This window comes from Aquila chrysaetos, chromosome 1, assembly GCF_900496995.4.
Source record: "Aquila chrysaetos chrysaetos chromosome 1, bAquChr1.4, whole genome shotgun sequence".
Taxonomy (NCBI): domain Eukaryota; kingdom Metazoa; phylum Chordata; class Aves; order Accipitriformes; family Accipitridae; genus Aquila; species Aquila chrysaetos.
Window position 1 is genome coordinate 66401042 of NC_044004.1, and position 21012 is coordinate 66422053.

Sequence of the window (21012 nt, forward strand, 5' to 3'; positions counted from 1 at the left end):
AATACAGTGCTAATTATTTTTCTTGTAGGAAACAGTGAATATGTACCCATTTCAGATGCACAGCATTGCACTGTCAACATTTGCCTCATTAATTGGGCCATTTGGAGGATTCTTTGCCAGTGGATTTAAAAGAGCTTTCAAAATCAAGGTGTGTAACGACTCCTGTAAGCCAAATTTGTTTGGTTTTCTCTTTGAATTAGATAAATTGGTGGGTTTGTTTTGTTTTTTTAATCGTTCATTGTAGTACCTAGTGTTCCTACTAAGGTGCGATGATGTTTGAGCTGTTTTTTAGCATCAGCAGCAGTACTTAGTTTTATCAGATATATGTATGTGTTATTCTTAAAACTTTGCATCATCAACATGTGACTTTAGTGTTGGAAATCTAAGAATAATTTGGTTTCATATTTTGATTGATAATTACTCTACCAAGTCACATTGCAGAAGTGGTTTAGAGAAGCAAGATGTGAGATGCTGTACTTGACATGAAAGGCAATCCGTAGATGCCTAAGAAGCACCGACTGTCATTTAGCCTTTGGATTGTGGCTGGCTGTGTTTTACCAATAGTATTTGTGTAGTACACAGATGCTGACTTGTCAGGTTGACCAAAGCATGAGATGTTTGGCTGCCTTTGCCAATACAGTGCCGCCTTGTAACAAAAGTGTGTATTGGCAAATGATGTGACATGCTAACCTCTGTTTATTGCAAGGTGTGTGCTGTCGCTTGTGGCAGTCTTGTCCCTGGCTGGTATTAAGTGGCAGCAGGAGTATGGGAAGAGGGCAGCCCCAAATTTTCTTCTGACCTTCTTTATCTCTTGGTAGGACTGCTGTAATTCTTATCCTGTTGCTTGTTGTTGTTCTTCTTGTTGTTCCCTTTGTCCACCAGTTTTGGCACATGCTTTGCACAGAAGCATATAAACCTCTCTGTTTGTGCTGAACCCCATACATGAGCTTGTACTTACCCCTCTTTCTTATGCCGGTCCAAGCAGCTTGTCCGGCACTTTGCTAGCTACAGCCTCATGCGCTGTCATACCTGTACATCCAGGTAGCAAAACACTTCGTGTGAAGAAGGGCTTTTGGGGGAAAACATGCTTCTGAAAAGCAGCACTTATTCTTAAAGTAGAACATCAAAAAGTAGATATTTTTTTTAATACTTCTGGCCCCCAAGGTGGTGACAAAAGGACTGTCGGGAAGACAGGGGTATTGTGGAATCATTACTGAAGGCAGCACGTAGGTTAGGTTAGACACTCCATGCCTGCTCAGCACTGGAGTGCTGGAGTGGCACCATCACAGGACTGGTTTAACTTGCTGGCAGCCACCCCACATGACTAAGGTCAGGGTTTTCACCCCGTGAGTGCACAAGTGAGTGTGGATGACGAAAAGGATATATGTGGGTAGTTTGACTGATAAGCCTGTTCTACAGAAAAGACTGGGTAACACAAAGGTAGTGTATTGACCTTTGTTTGGATCAGAAATATTTTTTTTTAAGTAGCGATAATTTTTTCACTACAGGGTTTTTAGATTTGGTTAAATATATTTATATTGTATGCACACACTGAGGTTTTTAACTATGGTTACCAAGAGACCAGTGAAAAAAACAGCAGGTGAATGGGCAGTATGACTTACAAAGCCAGTGTTAGACAGTGGAAAGAGTCCGCAGGTTACTGCTTCTCTTGTAGCAAATGTATATTCCCTGGTAACAAGTGCTTCAGCGGCAGCTACCAGTAGAGGATAAAGCAATAAAAGTAAAAAAGAGGAGAATTAGATTCTGCAGAGGCAAGAGATGACAGCCTTTAGCTTAAGAGGCTTGCTGTAAAATGAAGTATGTATAGGCACGCAAGTGTACTCAGCACTGGCAAACCTGCACCTGACCTACCACTGTCCTCTTGTGTGATACTATGGACAAGGTGCTTCATCTCTTCTTTTTCTTCTCACCCCTTGACTCACCTTTGCAGTTAAAAACTACTTTAGCAAAGGAAGCTCTTGCACTTTTTGGCTCAATCCAGTGAAACTGTAGCTTAATTGCGGCCTAAGTGTGCTGCTGTCAAGTGATACATCATAGTGTGTTTCATCGGAATCACTGACCATGATTTTTCCCCCCCCCCCGGCTCTCCCCATCCTTCACACCCAAAAGGATTTCGCAGACACAATCCCTGGGCATGGTGGGATAATGGATCGCTTTGATTGTCAGTACTTGATGGCCACTTTTGTTCATGTCTATATCACCAGTTTCATAAGGTATGGGCTTTTTACAATATTAACTGCTTAAGCTTGCATAGGAGCTGCACCATAGTTACTTCATATGAGTAATGTCCCGCACTGTTAGCGTAGCAGAGATTGCAGGTTTCGAAATCTGATTTATGCAATAATTTCAAATACAGAACTATTAAGAAAACATATGTCACTGCCTAGGATTTGTGTCAGGTTCAAGCTATGCCTTAATGTTTCTGTGACTACTGTTAAAGGTAACCTGTGTACCCTAAATACCAGAAAGTTTTGCATAGCAGCATCTTAGAAGTTTTACTAGAATTTACCTCCTTTACAGGGAGGTATAAGGATGGGGTTTTGGGCAGGAGGGTTGCTGCAGCATCTGCTTTCCCTGTGTGGTTCCTGAAGAGCCTGTAGGTTATGAGACTGCAGTTCTTCCTCTAAATTTCAGTATTTCTCAGTCACTTAACTTGGGATTTTCTGTGTAAGATGAAAACACTATGGTTAATGAGAGGAGACAACTTCTTAAAAATACTGCTCAACTTCCCTGAACCACACCAGCTTTCAAGAAGAAATCATGGGAATGACAATTCTCTTACAGTCAGTCATTTTAGTTCCTGGGGCAGGGAGGGGATCAAGGGGCTGTGGGTGTCCAAACTGATACATGTCCCTAGTTTTGTAAATGCATATGGCTAAATAATTATTAGATACCTAATTAACAACAGATCCTTTGCCTCATATTTGGCCTAGAAGTAGGACCAAATCTTAGAAGTAGACTGTAAATAAGTGACTAGCTAAAAATGAGGCTGTTATTTAGAAAAGCTTGGTTTAATTTGTGGTTTTCTTTACCGACTTAGACAACTTTCCATTTAGTTCAATAGTACACAACTTATCTGGCAACAGATACTAAACTAAAAAAGATCTGTTGATGAAAAATGTTGATTACAGTGATTAAGGATGAATCAGCGAATCTTACTTGTCATAAGCCTTCTTAATATCCCCATTTGACAGCAAATACAAGAAATGCTTTTTAGTTTCTGTTCAAATTGAGCTAAGGAGTATGCTTTGCCAGTAATGCTCACCCATGCGTCCTGAGGAGATAGACTGGGAGAAATCTGTAACTTGGTGTCCCCCAAAAAGGGAAGGCATTGTTTGTGCAGCAAGAGGAAAATGGAAAGCTGTCAAAAAGTTTCTTTAGAGCTGCTGCTTACAAAAAAAAATATTCTTTTTTCATTGACAGGGGTCCAAATCCCAGCAAATTACTGAAACAGCTGTTGATACTTCAGCCTGAGCAACAACTAAGCGTGTATAAAACCCTGAAATCTCACCTCGTTGAAAAAGGTATCCTGCAGCCATCTCTGAGAGGGTAGTTTGTCAAAACGGAGGACTAGAAGAAACCTCCATTTACAAGAAGTCTGTGGAAAAGCATTGCAAACATGCACATAGGTAATAGCTAAAGGAAGAGTAGTTTGTGGTCTGCCAGAGGTTAATGTTTCCTGAAATGAATGTGAATGCAATGACTCCCTATTAGGACACAGAAGATCTCTTACTCCTAAAGCAATGAAAATGCTTGCAAAGTAACAGTACACATGCTGTATATTTTAGTTCCTGAAGTGGATGGCAGCAGTCTGCCTTCAGCGCCCAGCCTGACAGGCCTTGTATTTAAAAAAAAAAATAAAAATTCACCTTTAGTTTTTAATGAGTTATTTAATATTGTATATCTTAGCAATACTTTTTTGGTCTCCAGTGGTTACTGAAGCATAAACAGATGAGGCAGGTGGTCACTTTTATGTAGCCCCGTGCTGAAATTACAACTGCCCAGAAAATACTTGTTAGCCCAGTCAAAGAGCTACTTATGCCTGCTGTATCAGACTACCTGTATTTACTAAGTTGCTATGAAGGTTAAACGTAGCTCTGTTTTTAATCAAACAGCTTTCTTATGAAACTATTTCATGCTTTCAAGAGAGAACTACCTTTACTGAAGTACAGCTGGGCTGTTTGGGCTGTGGAGCCACTATTTTTTTCGTTAATGTTATGGATTATAAACAAGCATCTACATCCAAGAGTAGAGATTACCTGAGAAAATGGGATTCTCCAACCCGGTGAACAGATTGGAGAGAATCTGGAGTTTAAGCCCTGGGTTTCCACGGCCTGGTCAGTGTCTGAAGACAGTAATTCAAGCCTTATTCCTTGTGCCTCTTAACTACCACGTAGAATGGGGGTATTTCATTCTTTTTAAAAGCACTTTGAGGTCCTGAGTAAAAAGTGAAGTTTAACTGCTGTTTTATTGATGTGTTACTCAGTGAAGGCAGAAACTTTTATCTCATGAATGTGCACAGTGCAAGACGGAATGCATGGTTCTTCTGCTCTGTGTTATTATTTATTAAGAAGATCCTCAAGCAAGCTTGGGTAACCACATAGGTGTTTGAATGGAGAATTTTTATAGAAAGCAGCTATTCTGTAGACTTAGTGGGGCATATGAGGAAAGCTGATGCTCTGTAATTCTCAATCCTAGCTGTTTTCTAACTTTTTTCATCATGTGACGTCTTGATGCAAATAAAAATATAAACTTTTTTTGAAATGACAAAAATTACTCCTGTATAAACAGAAAGCACAAATGCCAATTTTTTTTTGGTATACTGTAACTTGATACAATTTAATTTTTCTGACTAATTGTAAATAAGTTTCTCCTGTGGTGAACGTACCGATGCCAGATATATTTGTGTGTGTGTATATATATATAAAATATTAAAGGGTGTGTGTATATATATATATATATATAAAAGGTGAAAATTTTAAATGGTTGGTGCTACTTGAGGATAAAACCATGGAGAAAATAACTAGGGTGGGTGATAAGGTGTATCTGTAAAATTTGACTGCTTTTTGTTGAACACCATGCAGCTGAGACCACCGTGCACTCTGTTTTGCACTTAGGCCATAGTAGCGTGGGTACAGCTTGTGTATGGAAAAGCACCCCTGTACATGGCTATGAAACGAAATCCGGGTCTAAAGTAGTTCCTGTTCATGTCAAGTATTTGACAGACTTAAATTATGTCTGACCTGGAGATTGCAGTACTCTATTGAAGGAACACTACAAGAGGTGAAAAGCATCGCCAGCTGCTTGTCCGTCTGGCCAAGTGACTTGGCTCATTAATTGGAGGGGACTGAATTTCAGCCCTTCTGCCAGAAGGGCAGCATAGCCTGAGGTTAAAAGGTAGCACAGCCAGGGAGTAGTACATGTGGAAAGGCACTTTAAAAAGAAGGGAAGGGAGAACGAAAGGGTGACCAAAGTAGCATACCTGGAAAACTAAGTTTTAGATGAGGCTTTGGTTATGTACAGTACTTTGGTAGATGCTTATGAAAAACCACAGCTATACTGAAGCTGGTATATCTTTATCCTGGGTATTTAAAAAAAAAAAATTAAAAAGTTATATATAGACTATATATATATATATATATAAAAAGCTAATTGTTACTTTGGAAACTTGAACTTTTTAGTGTAATTTTATAGCATGTATAATAAGGAAGTTAAAATATATTTTAGCATTTAATACAACAGCATTTGAAATTAGTTGCTATCTATTTGCACAATAGAAAGTTCAACACTGCGATTCTGATGTTCGATGTTAGAATGAAGAAGGGATCACTTGTGAACTCACTCATCGATTTTCTGGCTTAGGCTTGGTGTAAATAAAGCTCAGCAGGACCTGTCACTGTGAAGTGACAACTACGCTTGCTTACTGTGAAGTGCATTTACCCCACTTGTTAGTTCAAGCAGGAAAGTTTAACTTTTTACACCAGTGATTCTTTTCACTTGCACTATAATTACCTGTTGAGCAAAAAAAAAAATGTATATTATGTAAATATTGTAAATGGTATGAGCATATAATGTCTGTTTTAGTTTGACTGTTTCAATCTTTCATTGAAGCAGGTGTTGTAAAAAAAAAAAAAAATAAAGTAAAACTAGGACAGAAGTCCCCCTGTCTTGTATTTCCTATAGCATGCACAGTGGGTATAGATTTCTTAACAAGAATTTATATTCCTTTATATTATTCCTTAAAGTTGTGTTCTTAATAGAAAGCCTGCTATTGATTTCCTACCTTTTGCCCCTCAAGAATTCAGGCCATCCTTGACTGTTGCTGCAAGCAACTTGTATGACGTGCCTCATCTCCAAAGACATGCAAACTTCTAATCTTTTCCAAAAGGTGCTCACTTCAACATTGTGTGCTTTCCCCCAGGTGGTTGGGGCACAGTGTGCAATGCAGTGTGGCTACTGCAGTTACCTGGAGCTGACAGAATGGAAAAGCGCTGCTTTCATTACCCTCTGCGGTTACTTCCCTCCAAGTAGGAAGCTGCTACTTTTGTGGCTGCTGCCCACAGCCTCTACAGCACACCAGTGAGAAGCTAGAAGAGGCTGCCACAGGCATCAAGGCCTGATCTCGGCTCTCTTGGTTCTCCCCGTGGTTTACAACCAATAAGAGAGGTCACTCACTTGGGCTAGACGGAACAACTGGAAGCGCTGCGGTGAGCGTGGCGCTTGCTCAACGGGCGAGCTCCATTTGTAGGGACGCTTCCTGAGATGACCAGGCGGGACTTTCCCTGGTGTCTGGGCCCCCACTGTGTCACAAGGACAGTACTGCTGCTCCCGGCCGCCACTGGTCCCTCTTGCTTCCACTCCAGGTATCTGCAAAGAAATGGCAGAGAGGGGAGGGTGCGGCAACACCAAGATTAAAGCTCCTGCTCAGGGAGAACCTAGTGACTCCTCTTCCCACCCTGGCACATTCTGCCTCTGGAAACATGAGTAATCTTTCAGTTTTCTTGGTGACAGGGGTTGTGAAAGTGTCTTATTTTGGAACACCACTTCCCATTCGTTATTCCTGGAGCTGCTGGCACAGGCCTGTCAGTATTCACCATGCACGATGGGGCAGCAGCTGGCAGCTGCCTCTCCCCTGCTTTCCTGTTCCTTCCGTTTTAAGCGTTGGATCTGAGGCCCTTCACCTCCTGCAGCCTCAAACCAACCAGGTAACAAATGCATCTCATTTCTGAGTTATAAAGAAGACTGCAACATCTGTTAAACACTCACAATTAGCAAATCATGTCTGTGCTGTGCACCTCCTCAGACTTTAGAAAACTACTGGAGAAGCACAGAGGGAGCTTTCCCGTGGTCTGCATCCACATCCTGATGCTCTTCTGAGGAAAGGAAGGGGAAAGTTAGTGGTGGGTTTTCTCTTGCTAGACAATGTCTTGGACTGTTACTTGCACAGAAAATGGAAATTTTTACTTCCAACAGACAGAACACTTTCAAGGCGTGTTTGCTGAGGCAGTTGGAAGGAGCTGCTTTCAGGGATACTAGCATAGCAGTGGACGGGCCTGACAGCCAAAGTAATCCTTGTTTGTGCAGTTGCAGCAGAGGGAATTAGTAACTTTTTTTTTTAAATGTTGACTTCAGTTGTCCTACATAACATTTAAGCCACACTGTGCAGAGTCCCTTTGTCCAGCTTGTACTAGAATCTGCACATAGCTAAGGTACAATTGCTCTTTCTCTTGCAAATAGTTTCTCAATTATAAAATGGATAGTCAATTCCATGATTTAGCAATTTCAAATAGCATAAACTTAGACGTAAGTCCTGTATCTGACAGGATTCCAGAAACAGGCGGTAATGTATCACTCATAAACATAGAATCATAGAATCACTTAGGTTGGAAAAGACCCTTAAGATTCTCAAGTCCAACCATTAATGTACCATGGAATACTACAGACGTTATGATTTCTTCATTGCATACGTATTGCACCGACTTCCCAATAATGATGCTTGTTCTGTGAATTACAGGGACATGTGTTCATCTCTAAAGGAACAGGTGAGAAAGACTGGTATTATTCGGATTTCATTAGCACAGACATATCTTTTGCAAGTGAATATGACTCCCTTCTCATAGGGAAGTCAAGGCATAAAGCTTCAGCCCCATTTAAGTGCCACCAGTTCACTCGCACTTGCCTAAGTCAAGGTGCAATAGCAGCTGTTTGCTTCCTCAAGCGGTGGTTTCTCCCATGCCAAGTGACCAGGCAATCAAGTTTTGAGCTAATATCTCATGTGCAGCTTTAAGAGCAAGAGGATAGGTTTTTACTTCTGCTGTTAGGACCCTGCTCTTTGATCACAAGAAATTAAATACTTGTGCTATCTATCTGGCAGGAATTGTGCACACCTCTAAAGAAAGCATAGCGAGAGCTCTAATTGCCCAATAGTAGCTTATATCAACTAACTGTGGCTAATCATTGGCGTTTGTATGTACTTGAAGGGCATGTGTAGCTCTTCGTACTTTGACCTTGCTTCTGGTGTGACAAACTATCATACCGGCCAAATGTAGGCTATCCCGAGATAGTGAGAAGCAAGCTCTGCTAGACTCCGTGCTGTGCTATGTCCAGCTGCACCGAAACAAGTTTCTGACTTCAAATTCAGATGAAAGTGCTGTAAAACAACAGGCCAGGTCCTTTCTTCCTGCAGCAGCTAAGATGCAGGCAAGCCTCTGGACAGTTGACTCATATTTATTTTGAAGAAGAAAATCAATGTGAAAAACCAACATGTCTGCCTTTAATCTAATTGTGCACAACCTTTTCTTTGTACACCTGCAGGACAGGCTAACTTTCAACCCCTGCACAACTGGCACTAGTGGTGCTTTAAGATATCGCATATACCATATTGCAATCCACCTGATTTATACCTGAGCCCAGCAGACAGCGTCCTGCCTGCTGTCTGGTTTTCTCAGACACCTGCCCCAGAACATATACAGCCTGGCAAGGGAGGCCTGATCCTGCTCATAGTCTGTCTTGCAGAAGCCTTGTGTCAGCGCGGGTCTGCTTGTGAGCTGCCCGTCTGTGCTGGGTCACTGGAGAAGTTGGGGCTTTCCCTCAGTATATCTCCTAAGCCTTCCCTCATGTCTTCCTAAGCCCTCACCTGGGTAAGTGACTGGGTTCTAAACCTGGCTGGACCTCAGGCTTCTAGTCAAGGAGCATAAAAACCCTACTTTTTCTGGAAGCATTGCACCCAGCGAGCTCATCGCATACACCAGGCAAATTAACTTGGTTTTCACATACTGGAGGAGAAAAACGTGTTTATCTTGAACACAGCCAGAGAGACCCACTCTGAGAAACACATAAGCAGAAGATGGCGGGGGGGGGGGGGGGGGGGGGCGCTGCCACTCCAGATCAAGTCCTTGCCAGGACTGGGGTGAAACCCTGAACACTGAGTTCATTCAGTGCATGTGTGGCAACACAAGGTAACCAGCAGGCAGGCCCCATCCTCTTCTGCCTTCTGCCCCTCTGTACAAGGCAACGCACTGTGGTGGGGAGGAGACCCTGAGCCCCACGACATAGGGAGGCTCCTGGAGGGGTGCAGGGGATGCGTGAGAGGGGATGTCTTGGGCTGAGCAGACATCTACCAGGGTCTCCATGCTGTGTGGCAAGGCAGTGAGTCAAGGCACAATGGCTGTTGAGGTGATATCTTCTCAGCCAACTGACAGAAAACCTCTAGGACTTCTTGCCAAAGGATCTTCTGGATGCATAATATTTACATGGGTTTGAGACAAGTTTGGACAACACTGAGGTTTGTTGAATAGGTAACACCGGTATGTGGCCTAGGATGAGCTGAAAATTACGAGAGGCCAGAATAGTACTTGGAGTATCCTAAATACCTGCTCTGGCTTTATGCTTTTGTTGCCATCTCCTTATGGTCAGTGTTGGACATGGGACACTCAGGTCAACCTTTGGTCAGACCGAGTGCAGCCCTTTTTTTTTGCTGACTTTCCTTTTCCTGTCTAACTATTGGTCTCCCTTTTTAGGCTCAGTTTGTAAGACTCAAACATCCCTAATAGGGTCAGGCTAAATAACAAGCATGTGTCACCCGCAAACAGCCTCACTTTGAGGACCCAGCCGCACAGGTTTGCAGCCAGCCCTCCCTCCGCAATACGTGGCCATCCCTCCCATTGAACTTGGCGGGCTTTTTTTCCCTCTTTCAAACAAAGCAGACCGCGTAGTCCAAAGAAACAGCCTTTCCTTTTTCCACAAGCATTTCACCATGTATCTACGCAGAGCAGCAGGAACCCAAATCATGCCTGGGCTTGGGGCCGGCTGGCAGGGCCAGGCGTGCCACTAGAGGCCCCCCGCTGTCCGCCGCATCCCGCCCCGGGACCCCCCGCCCTCGGGCACCGACGCTGGGCTTGCGGCTCTGGCTCCGGCCTGGCGAGGCAGGAGCCTTTACGGGAGGAAAAGCCTTGCAGCCGGGCGCACTTCCCGGAGAGCGGGCTCGGTGACGGCGCGGGAGGGCAGCGGCGCCGCATCTGTAAGCGACACAAGCACGGCGGGGGCTGCCAGCACCCGGGCACGACGCAGAAGTTATTTGGGACAGCTCAGCAAGGAGAAGGAACCACGCTTAAGCAAGGTGTAGGTGGCATATAACTGCTTCTCCTGCCCTTTTTCTTGAGGGCTAGTGGGATCACAAGGTCGCTGTCGGTAGGCCACGTCGTGGTTTTTGCTTTCTGTTGTGTTTTGGTTGTTCCGGCTGCAGCAGTTGGAGCAGGCCGCCTGGTTTCTAGGTGCAGAAAGGAATACGCAGGATGCACAAAATAACCCTTCTCTGAGCTCTACTCAGCTCATTTGGAGTGGCCGCTCCACGCTGAAGCAGGGTACTACAAGAAACACACCAACCAGACTGAGTTTTTTCAAGGGAACAGAATGATCAGAGGAAGGTTTAAACACGCAGCCTAGAAGGGATGCCTGGATCACCCCAACAGAGTCAGTCTGGGGCAGGGATGACTTGAAAGGGAACATGCGGGAGCATAATCATGGACTCAACGACAGATCAATATGATCATAGTTGAAGACCCTTTACTAGAGCATCAGACATCATTTTATACATTCGTTACATCCGTACATGCGTTTAGCTATTTTACTATTGGTTACACACATTATTCACGCACTGTCCATGCGCCTAGTTACACTTAATGATTGGTTATATCAACACTGTACACGCGCATAAACATAAGATATAATTGGTTATACTAACTAAAACATGCAAAACTTGTCTCAGTCTAATTGGTCAAGATAAACTGCCGAATTGAGGTTGTTTGTGCCAAGTTCCCTCTATCGTGGAATGCGCACCTGTGTTCTTCTAATTGATATCTTATTTTTGTCTTCTTGTTTATTCTGTTCAAGGCCTTCTAAAGGCATCTGGAATGCTCTTGTGATAGTTAGCTAAATATGTTCTCACAGGAACACACAAGAGAAAGTAGTGAAAGGCCATCACAAAGGGGAAGGTACTAGATGAGAAGGGATGTGATTGGATGAGGGAAAGGCTGTGGATGTTGTTTCCCTGGACTTTAGTAAAGCCTTTGACACCATTTACCACAGCATTCTGGAGAAACTCTCTGCTCGTGGCCGGACAGGTGCATTCTTCACTGGGTAAAAAAACTGGCGGGATGGTGTGAGAGACTGAAGGAGTTAATGTCTCAAACGTTGTGGCGGGGCAGGTTCTGCTTAACGATGAACTCTGCATAACAAGGACCTCTGCCTAGCAAGGAACCACAGGTGAGAAGCCCATCAGCGCTCATCAGCAACAGGAGGGGGAGGGTGTGCTGGAGGGTGCACAGCTCCCTGTTCTGTTCTGCTGTTCTGATATGCTGAACAGGGCAGCTCACCCTGTATGTCGAAAGATCTCATCTGCAGGGAAGGGGAAGCTACACTGATATAGAGAACAAACTGCTTATTGCTTAATGATTGTCTCTCTGTAACTTTACATACCAAGGACTGGTGTTTGTCAAGGATTAAGCCTGTCAGAGACTGGTACTTGGGAATGATGAGCAAGAAGGAACCATGAGTGATCACAAAACTTAATTAAATGTTTGATGAATTTACGATCTTGCTAAGAAGACACAAGTAGAGGCCTTGCTTGAATAGGTAGGGCCGGAAAAGATAAGAACTCCTGCCTTTGTTCCCGTCCTTGTAGATAATTTAGCTTAGCACTAACAAGCAGTGATGTATCAAAACATGTAAAGGACCATACTGCGCAGAATCACCTGAGGAGTGTCAAATAGCGGACAAGTGAGGAAGACTATGGAAGACCACCAGAAAACTCTTGAAGACCACCAGAGACCTTCAATGCGCCTGCATAAAGGACATTTGCATATGTTAATAGTTTCCCGGGAAACTAATGAATATGTATAACATTTCTCAGAAATCTAGTGAATATGTATGTAGAACCTGTACTTAACCTGCACAATTAGACCCGACGGTATGCACGATAGGTGGAACGATCCCCCGTGCATCCAGCGCTGCCAATAAAGAATACCTACTCAATAGTTAATCAAACTATTGTGTTAGTTTCTTTGAATCAATCTGGCGACCCAGATGGGACCTGCTCTGCTCGGCTGCAGGACCCGCTGAGAACAGGACTCCCTAGGGTACCCCCGGGATTTCCCGGAGGGACTCCTCGCCTCAATCGGATCACTGCGGGAGCAGACAAGGACACCATCTAAAGGAGTAAAGGTATTCTTTATTCTTTTATGTTTATTTTATTTTTGGGACCGGTCATTTGTAAAACTATCCATAAGTCATAAGACAAAAGTAAACTTATGCAGGATGGTGTATACCAGGTAGCTAGCACCCTTGGTATACATTTGGTATGGTATATGTTTGGGTGCTTTTGTTACGGTACACTCTGTATGCTTTTGTACGCTTTGTGTGCTTTAGGTTTGGTACCCACTCATGTGCTTTTGTTTATGCTTTGAATTTGATTTTGACGTTTTTGGTTACTGAATGTGGTAAATGGCTATTGGAACTGAATTACGGATATCGTTTGCGGATTTTGGTCTTTGGACTGCAAATTGAAACGACATAAGACAATTAAAACTGCGGATTGAATGTTTGAGTAAATGAGGCGCAGCTCAGCTGTGGAGCGTGTGTGGAGTTCTGATCCGCAGTTTCGTAACTCCGCAAGGGGTGCGGTCGGAGACGAACGAAGTGTGACTCATTGATGATTTGGAACTTGAATTTATATGTTACCATTGTAATTGTAAGTTTGATTATCTTAATCATTTTGTGGTGTTGGTGTAAGAAAGTCCCTGTATGGTGCATCGCATAAATGTGGGTATTTGAATGGTGTCTTTTACATCCAGGAAATGCGTGTATGCCCTCATATGTCCTGGAATGTGTGTGGTGCAAACAGAGGTTGCAAATAGATTGTGGAGGGGATATTGAATGCCCTGAGTGTCAGGTTTGGACTCCCTGGGACAAGAGGGAACGGGCTACGTATACAGTTGAGATTGTTTACCTCCCATATTACTCATTTAGATTTTTACCTTTCCAACCACAAACAAAGTGGTGGAATATTGAAAAAGAGCCCCTTAGGCTGTATTTTGGATCACTAGAAGGAGATAGGGGGACCGCCAGGTGGAAGTGTGGATAAGAAAACTTTAATAAAATATTGCAATCAGTGGTGGCCTTTATATAAGTTAGACGGTGATGAAAAATGGCCCTTTAATGGGACATTGAATTATAACACTTTGTTACAATTGATGTTGGTTTTGAGACGAGAAGGAAAATGGAATGAGGTGATGTACGCAGATATGTTTTTCACTTTAAGAAATCATTCAGAATGGCAGAAAGAATGTGGTATTAATTTGGCCCCACAAGATCCTCTTGTGTTAGCAATGGAAAAGGAGCAGAAAAGGACTACAGGGAAGATGAAGAGATGTTGTTCGGCATGTAGTATAGGACAAAGATGTGTAAAATTAAAGGAAACTGAGGAAAGAATAGAAGATTTTGGTTTTTCACCACCCTTACTACCTCCAACACCCGTAGAAGGTAATTTTACTGACGATACGGGTGCGAAAGAACCTGATGAAGGTATGAGCACGAGAGATTTAGGTTCTACTCCTATTACAGCTCGCACCCGGAGTAAGGTCAGTCCAATAATCCAGGCTCCCTTAAGACAGGCAGTAGGAGCTACCGGTCCTACGAGGATTAAAGTGCCATTTACAATGAATGATTTAGATTCATGGAGGGAAATGGTAACAGGATATCGGGATGATCCTGAGGGAGTTGCTAAAAGATTTGAGTTAATTGTTAAAAATCAAGATCCAGATTGGAGTGATATTGATTTGATGTTAGATGCCTTAACCGAAACTGAAAAGCAATTAATAATAAAGACTGCTCGGACTCAGGTCCAAATTCAAATAACTGCTGGGGTTTTACCCGGTACGGTAGATAATCATGTACCGAGAACAGACCCCAATTGGGACCCTAATGATGACAGTGATTACCGATTGTTGAAAAAATATCAAGAATGGATAAAGATTGGTATTGAAAACGCGATACCGAAAGCAGTTAATTGGTCAAGTCTGTATGCAGTAAAACAAGGTCAGACTGAAACTCCCACAGAGTTTCTTGATCGACTAAGAGCAGCTATGCAGAAATTTACTACCTTAGATCCCTTATCTGAAGTAGGAAAACAACAGTTAGTCTCTTTGTTTCTAGGACAATCTTCAGAAGATATAAGGCGAAAGCTTCAGAAACTGAAAGAGCCTGAGACAAGGGACTTAGAGAAATTGATAGAGGAAGCTTGGAGAACGTATCGGAACAGAGAGGGGGATGAGAGACGAAAATTGGGAAAAGCTATTGCTGCAGCTACTGTAGCTGCGCTGGGAAAGCAGGACAACTCCCTTCGTGGGAGGGGTCGGGGAATTGGAAGGAGGGGAGGCTCACGCCAGCCCCTAAGATCGGATCAATGTGCTTATTGTAAAGAAATAGGCCACTGGAAAGGACAATGTCCTAAGCTAAGTGGAGCACGAGCTGTTGTAGCCGAAGTTACCTCTGGTCAATGAGGGGGACCGGGGGAATCCACCCTAGTGGATCCACTGGTTAAAGTTAAGCTAGGGAAAACAGAACAAGAGGTGGATTTTCTTGTAGATACGGGGGCGTCTTATTCAGTGTTAAATCAAAGGCTGATACCGGAGGATGACGAGTTTGTGACTGTAGTGGGAGCTACTGGCCAGCAGAAAAAGGCTTATTTCCTAAAACCGCTTAAATATAAATTGGGTAAACAAATAGGAATACATAAATTTCTGTATTTGCCTGGATCTCCAAAATCCCTGTTAGGCCATGATTCGCTAGAACAATTGGAAGCAGAAATTGTTTTTGAAAAAGGAAAAATGGAATTAAAAGTCAAGGAAGACCAGCTAATTAATATTTTAAGCTTGGCATTAATACAAGCTGAACCAAAATTTGAAGTACCTCCAGAAATTGTTGATCAAGTATATCCTGGAGTCTGGGCCTCTGAGGTTCCAGGAAAAGCTAAAAATGCAGCCCCTATAGTAATTAAGCTGAGACCAGGAGAAGAACCTGTCAAAGTTAAGCAATATCTCCTGAAACTAGATGATAGGAAGGGGATCAAGGAAATAATTGACAAGTTTCTACAATATGGAGTATTGATTGAGTGTGAATCAGAATATAATACACCTATACTGCCAATTAAAAAGGCAGACGGGAAAAGCTATAGGTTGGTCCAAGATCTGAGAGCCATAAATAAGATTACTGAAGATATACATCCAGTAGTCGCAAATCCATATACTTTGTTAACAAAACTAAAAGATAACCAAGTTTGGTTTACCGTGCTGGATTTGAAGGATGCCTTCTTCTGCCTGACCTTAGCCGCAGAAAGTCAGAATTTGTTTGCTTTTGAATGGGAAAATCCTGAGTCCGGAAGAAGAACTCAGCTAACATGGACAGTATTACCTCAAGGCTTTAAGAATAGCCCCACTATCTTTGGAAATCAATTGGCAAAAGAGCTTGAAACTTGGGTACCTCCAGACAATGAAGGAGTCTTGTTACAATATGTGGACGATCTCTTAAAAGCTACTGAAACCAGGAAAAGTTGTATTCGATGGACTGTCAATCTTCTTAATTTTTTGGGTTTAAGTGGATATCGAGTCTCTCAACAGAAAGCCCAGCTGGTTCGACAGCGTGTGACCTACCTGGGACTTGAAATCTCAGGAGGACAACGGGAGCTTGGGACCAAGCGAAAAGAAGCCATTTGCCGAACCCCGGAGCCCCAAACGGTAAAAGAGCTGCAGACCTTTCTGGGAATGACAGGTTGGTGTCGCCTTTGGATATATAATTACGGATTATTGGTAAAGCCATTATATGAATTGATAAAGAAAGACCAGTCAAAAGTAACTTGGACTGGAGAAGCACGAAACGCATTTAAGCAACTCAAACGAGAACTAATGAGAGCTCCTGCTCTGGGACTGCCAGATGTTTCAAAACCGTTTTGGCTGTTTTTTCATGAGAGACAAGTAATAGCTTTAGAAGTACTAGCACAAAGACTTGGTCCCTATAAATGAGCAGTAGCTTATTTCTCCAAACAACTGGACGAGGTGAGCAAAGGATGGCCTGGCTGCCTTCGAGCTGTTGCAGCAGTTGTTATCAATATTCAAGAGGCCCGAAAGTTTACCATGGGACAGAAAATAACAGTGTTAGTCTCCCATACAGTTTCAGTGGTTTTGGAACAAAAAGGAAGCCATTGGCTCTCGCCCCAGAGATTCTTAAAGTACCAAGCAGTATTAGTAGAACAAGATGATGTAGAAATTGTAGTTACTAACATTGTCAATCCAGCCTCTTTTCTTAGTGGAACTTTGGATGAACCAGTGACACATGACTGCATAGAAACAGTAGAAGCTATATATTCCAGTTGACCAGACCTCAAAGAAGAACCTCTGGAGGATGCTGAAAACTCCTGGTATACCGACGGGAGTAGTTTTATAAAACAGGGACAACGTAAAGCAGGATATGCAATCACAACCACCCAACAGGTAAGCGAATCTAAGTCATTGCCTTCCGGATCTTCAGCCCAAAAGGCGGAGATAATTGCCCTTACCTGAGCATTGGAATTGGCAAAAGGGAAAAGGATAAACATTTGGACAGATTCTAAATATGCATTTGGAGTAGTTCACGCTCACAGTGCAATTTGGAAGGAATGAGGATTGCTAACTGCTCAAGGAAAGCAAGTAAAACATGCAGAAGAAATCTTAAAACTATTAGAAGCCGTGAAGCAACCAGAAAAGGTAGCTATCATGCATTGTCGAGGACACCGGAAAGGAAACACAGATTCAGAAATTGGAAATCAACTAGCAGATTATGAGGCTAGGCAGGTGGCGGAAGAAGCGGAAGCACAGACATTATCCTTAATATCAGACGGTAAAATCCAAACTGTAAGTACAAATCAGAAACCAAATTATTCAAAGGAAGACCTAAAATTAATTGAAGATCTGGATGGTAAAGTAGAGTCAGATGGATGAGTTCATTTATCAGATAATCATATAGTAATACCATCCAATTTAATATGGACAACAGTTTTAACTGAACGTAATAAGACGCATTGGGGAGCGGATGCCCTATACAAAAACTTAAATCAGAAATTAATAGGACGCAATCTGTATACAATGGTGAAACAAATATCTCAACAGTGTGAAATTTGTTTACATAATAACCCTAATGTGGTGAATAAAGTAAAGTTGGGGATAATTGGCAAAGGAAATTATCCAGGACAACAGTGGCAAATTGATTTTTCGGAACTCCCAAGAAAAGGGGGGTACCGATACTTGTTAGTCATGACTGACACATTTTCAGGCTGGCCAGAGGCTTTCCCCTGCCGAACAAACAAAGCAAGAGAAGTAACTAAGATATTGTTGAATGAAATCATTCTTCGTTTTGGAATTCCAGCAACAATATCTTCCGATCGAGGTTCTCATTTTTGTGCCAAAGTAGTACAGCAGGTGAGCCAAACTTTAAGGATAGACTGGCAGTTACATACCCCATATAGACCTCAAGCAAGTGGGCAGGTTGAAAAGATTAATCATTTAATTAAGCAACAGATAGCAAAAATTGGTCAAGAGACTAATCTAACTTGGCCCCAATCTCTTCCCCTGGCATTGCTCAGAATGAGAGTGAAACCAAAAACAAAGGAAAATTTAAGTCCCTTCGAAATATTGTATGGGAAACCATATCAATTTCAATTTACAGGAGAAAATTTAACCCAGCTAGGTGCAGGGTATTTGTGTGACTACATGATATCCCTCCAGAAACAGTTGGAAAATATAAATAAACAAGTTTTAGGAACCAGGGCTAGAGGGTTAGATCAACCAATCCATCCCTTTAAACCGGGTAATTATGTATATATAAAGATTTTTTTCAGGACAACCTCTGGAGGAGAAATGGGACGGACCCTATCAAGTGTTGCTGACGACCTTCACTGCCATTAAGATCAAGGAACAGCCGGCCTGGATTCACTATTCAAGAGTAAAGAGAGCACCTGAGAGGCCATGGACAGTCATCCCTACAGGACCCACGGGTCTGCGATTCTCCAGATCATGATGGTAACAGAGTTATTACTCGGTTCAAATGAAGCTCGATGGAACTTGAACTCACATTTTTCCTTGGCCCAAAATGTTTCCCAAATCCTGAACAGAACTGACTGTTGGATATGTACTCACATGCCAGAACATGGGGGAAAAGGAATCTCGCTAATTGGTATTCCGATACCAAGAAATCACTCCTGGACTGATCTTTGGGAAAACACCACATGGTATACTGACAATGATGAAGTCCGGAAGTTAGAAATAACTAGTCCTGAGGCCAGGAGCCTTATTGTACGTGTGTACAGAGATGTAATCCACCTAGAGGACTTGGAAAAATTGACTGTGTTAATGGGACGTATGTAGGAAATCATACAGATTGTAACAAAACTATAGATATTGGAACATCAACTTCTGTTAATACTACAGCATGGCCAGTGCCGGAAGGAAAAGGATGGTACTGGCTATGCAATGACACTGCCCGGAAAGTTTTACCAAAGAATTGGATGGGAACATGTACTTTGGGAGCCGTGGTTCCGAATATGACTATACACAGTTCTCCACCAAAAGGATGGGTGCGAACACACTTTCGAAAGATTAGACGAGATGTTGAGAATCCTCTAGTAAGGAGGCCTACTGCCTTTCATAGTTTTGTCCGATGGTTTCTTCCATGGTTGGGAGTAAGTGAGTTAGAAAAAGCCATAGTTAACATTTCGGCAGTAATAGAAAACCTTGAGAATAGAACAATTGATGCAATAAGAGCCCAACAATTAGAAATATCCAGTTTATCTCAAATTGTACAACAAAATAGAATGGCATTAGATCTATTATTGACCTCTCAGGGTGGAGTATGCACAGTTATAAATACAAGTTGTTGCATGTATATAGATCAAAGTGGAAGAATCTCCACTGACTTAAAAGAAATTTGGAAACAGAGCAAAATACTACATGAGGTAACAAAGGATGACCTCCCATGGGGATTTAAAGAATTGTGGGACAAACTAACATCCTGGCTGCCAAATTTCAGGTGGCTAAAGCAAATTTTTATTATGGTTATAATTTTAATGACTTTAGGAATGATGGTCTGCATTATGCTTAAGTGTTTTGTGTGGTGTTGTCAGAGCATGGTAGGAAATTACGAAAGTTGGAAACGAAATAAAATCAGACATCAAGTAGAAACCGGAAAATACTTTACACGGTCTCTCGGAAGTAGTGGAATCCTATAGTTGCAAAAGAATTTGCAAAGGTTTAAAGAAAAGGGGGTGATTGATATAGAGAACAAACTACTTATTGCTTAATGATTGTCTCTCTGTAACTTTACATACCAAGGACTGGTGTTTGTCAAGGATTAAGCCTGTCAGAGACTGGTACTTGGGAATGATGAGCAAGAAGGAACCATGAGTGATCACAAAACTTAATTAAATGTTTGATGAATTTACGATCTTGCTAAGAAGACACAAGTAGAGGCCTTGCTTGAATAGGTAGGGCCGGAAAAGAGAAGAACTCCTGCCTTTGTTCCCGTCCTTGTAGATAATTTAGCTTAGCACTAACAAGTAGTGATGTATCAAAACATGTAAAGGACCATACTGCGCAGAATCACCTGAGGAGTGTCAAATAGCGGACAAGTGAGGAAGACTATGGAAGACCACCAGAAAACTCTTGAAGACCACCAGAGACCTTCAATGCGCCTGCATAAAGGACATTTGCATATGTTAATAGTTTCCCGGAAAACTAATGAATATGTATAACATTTCTCAGAAATCTAGTGAATATGTATGTAGAACCTGTACTTAACCTGCACAATTAGACCCGACGGTATGCACGATAGGTGGAACGATCCCCCGTGCATCCAGCGCTGCCAATAAAGAATACCTACTCAATAGTTAATCAAACTATTGTGTTAGTTTCTTTGAATCAACACCCCAAACGACCCCCAAGCCCACGGCCCAAAGGCTACCTGATTAGCCTAATGAGTTCGAGTGCCCGCCCGAAGGAGGGGCAAGGGTGATAAAAGGACACAAACTGAAGCCCCTTGGGTGCCAGCCCACTGGAACTGGACCCCTTGGCTGACTGAACCAACGCTAGATCCAGGACTGCCAAAATACCTCTCTCCCTCCTCTTCCGTAATCCCTACACCTCATCCCTTTAGACATAAACCATTGACCAAGTCTGGGACTGAGTGGATCCAGCCACCCCTAGGCCCTTCTCTGAGAGGGAGTCTAGAAAGCAAGGAGGTCCACTCTGAACCTTGTGACTCAATGGGAAGGGGTCTCCTTATTGTCTTCCCTGAACTTATCGCCAAATAAGCAAGGCCTGTAGTATATGTTTGGTGATGTATTATTAGCACATGTTACACAGTTTACTGACATGGTTTCATGCCAATTTTTGTTGTGAGCATACCAATTTC

General features: G+C 42.6%; 2 protein-coding genes across 4 annotated transcripts in view; both read left to right on the plus strand.

The window, feature by feature from the left end:
* Window positions 1-6176, plus strand: part of CDS1 (CDP-diacylglycerol synthase 1) — a 67181-nt gene extending 61005 nt beyond the window's left edge. For all 3 annotated transcript variants that reach the window (XM_030021525.2, XM_030021535.2, XM_030021516.2), the window contains exons 11-13: window positions 29-148; window positions 2131-2234; window positions 3445-6176. In XM_030021525.2, coding sequence (XP_029877385.1) covers window positions 29-148; window positions 2131-2234; window positions 3445-3574 — 354 coding nt within the window. In that variant the 3' untranslated portion in view covers window positions 3575-6176. The remainder of the gene's footprint in view (window positions 1-28; window positions 149-2130; window positions 2235-3444) is intronic.
* An 11447-nt stretch (window positions 6177-17623) lies between these two features.
* On the plus strand, window positions 17624-19871 carry LOC121233606 (endogenous retrovirus group V member 2 Env polyprotein-like). The gene is made up of 2 exons (XM_041126931.1): window positions 17624-18062; window positions 19238-19871. Exons 1-2 carry the CDS (start codon window positions 17694-17696, stop codon window positions 19829-19831), a joined length of 963 nt encoding a protein of 320 aa, XP_040982865.1. The 5' UTR covers window positions 17624-17693; the 3' UTR covers window positions 19832-19871.
* Window positions 19872-21012: the final 1141 nt, after the last annotated feature.

Excerpts from the sequence above, each read along its gene's own strand:
- LOC121233606 (XM_041126931.1), top strand. The coding sequence starts at position 17,694 with ATGGTGAAACAAATATCTCAACAGTGTGAAATTTGTTTACATAATAAC. Across the intron at positions 18,063-19,237 it reads GGATAGACTGGCAGTTACAT|CCTACTGCCTTTCATAGTTT; the intron begins ACCCCATATAGA and ends CTAGTAAGGAGG.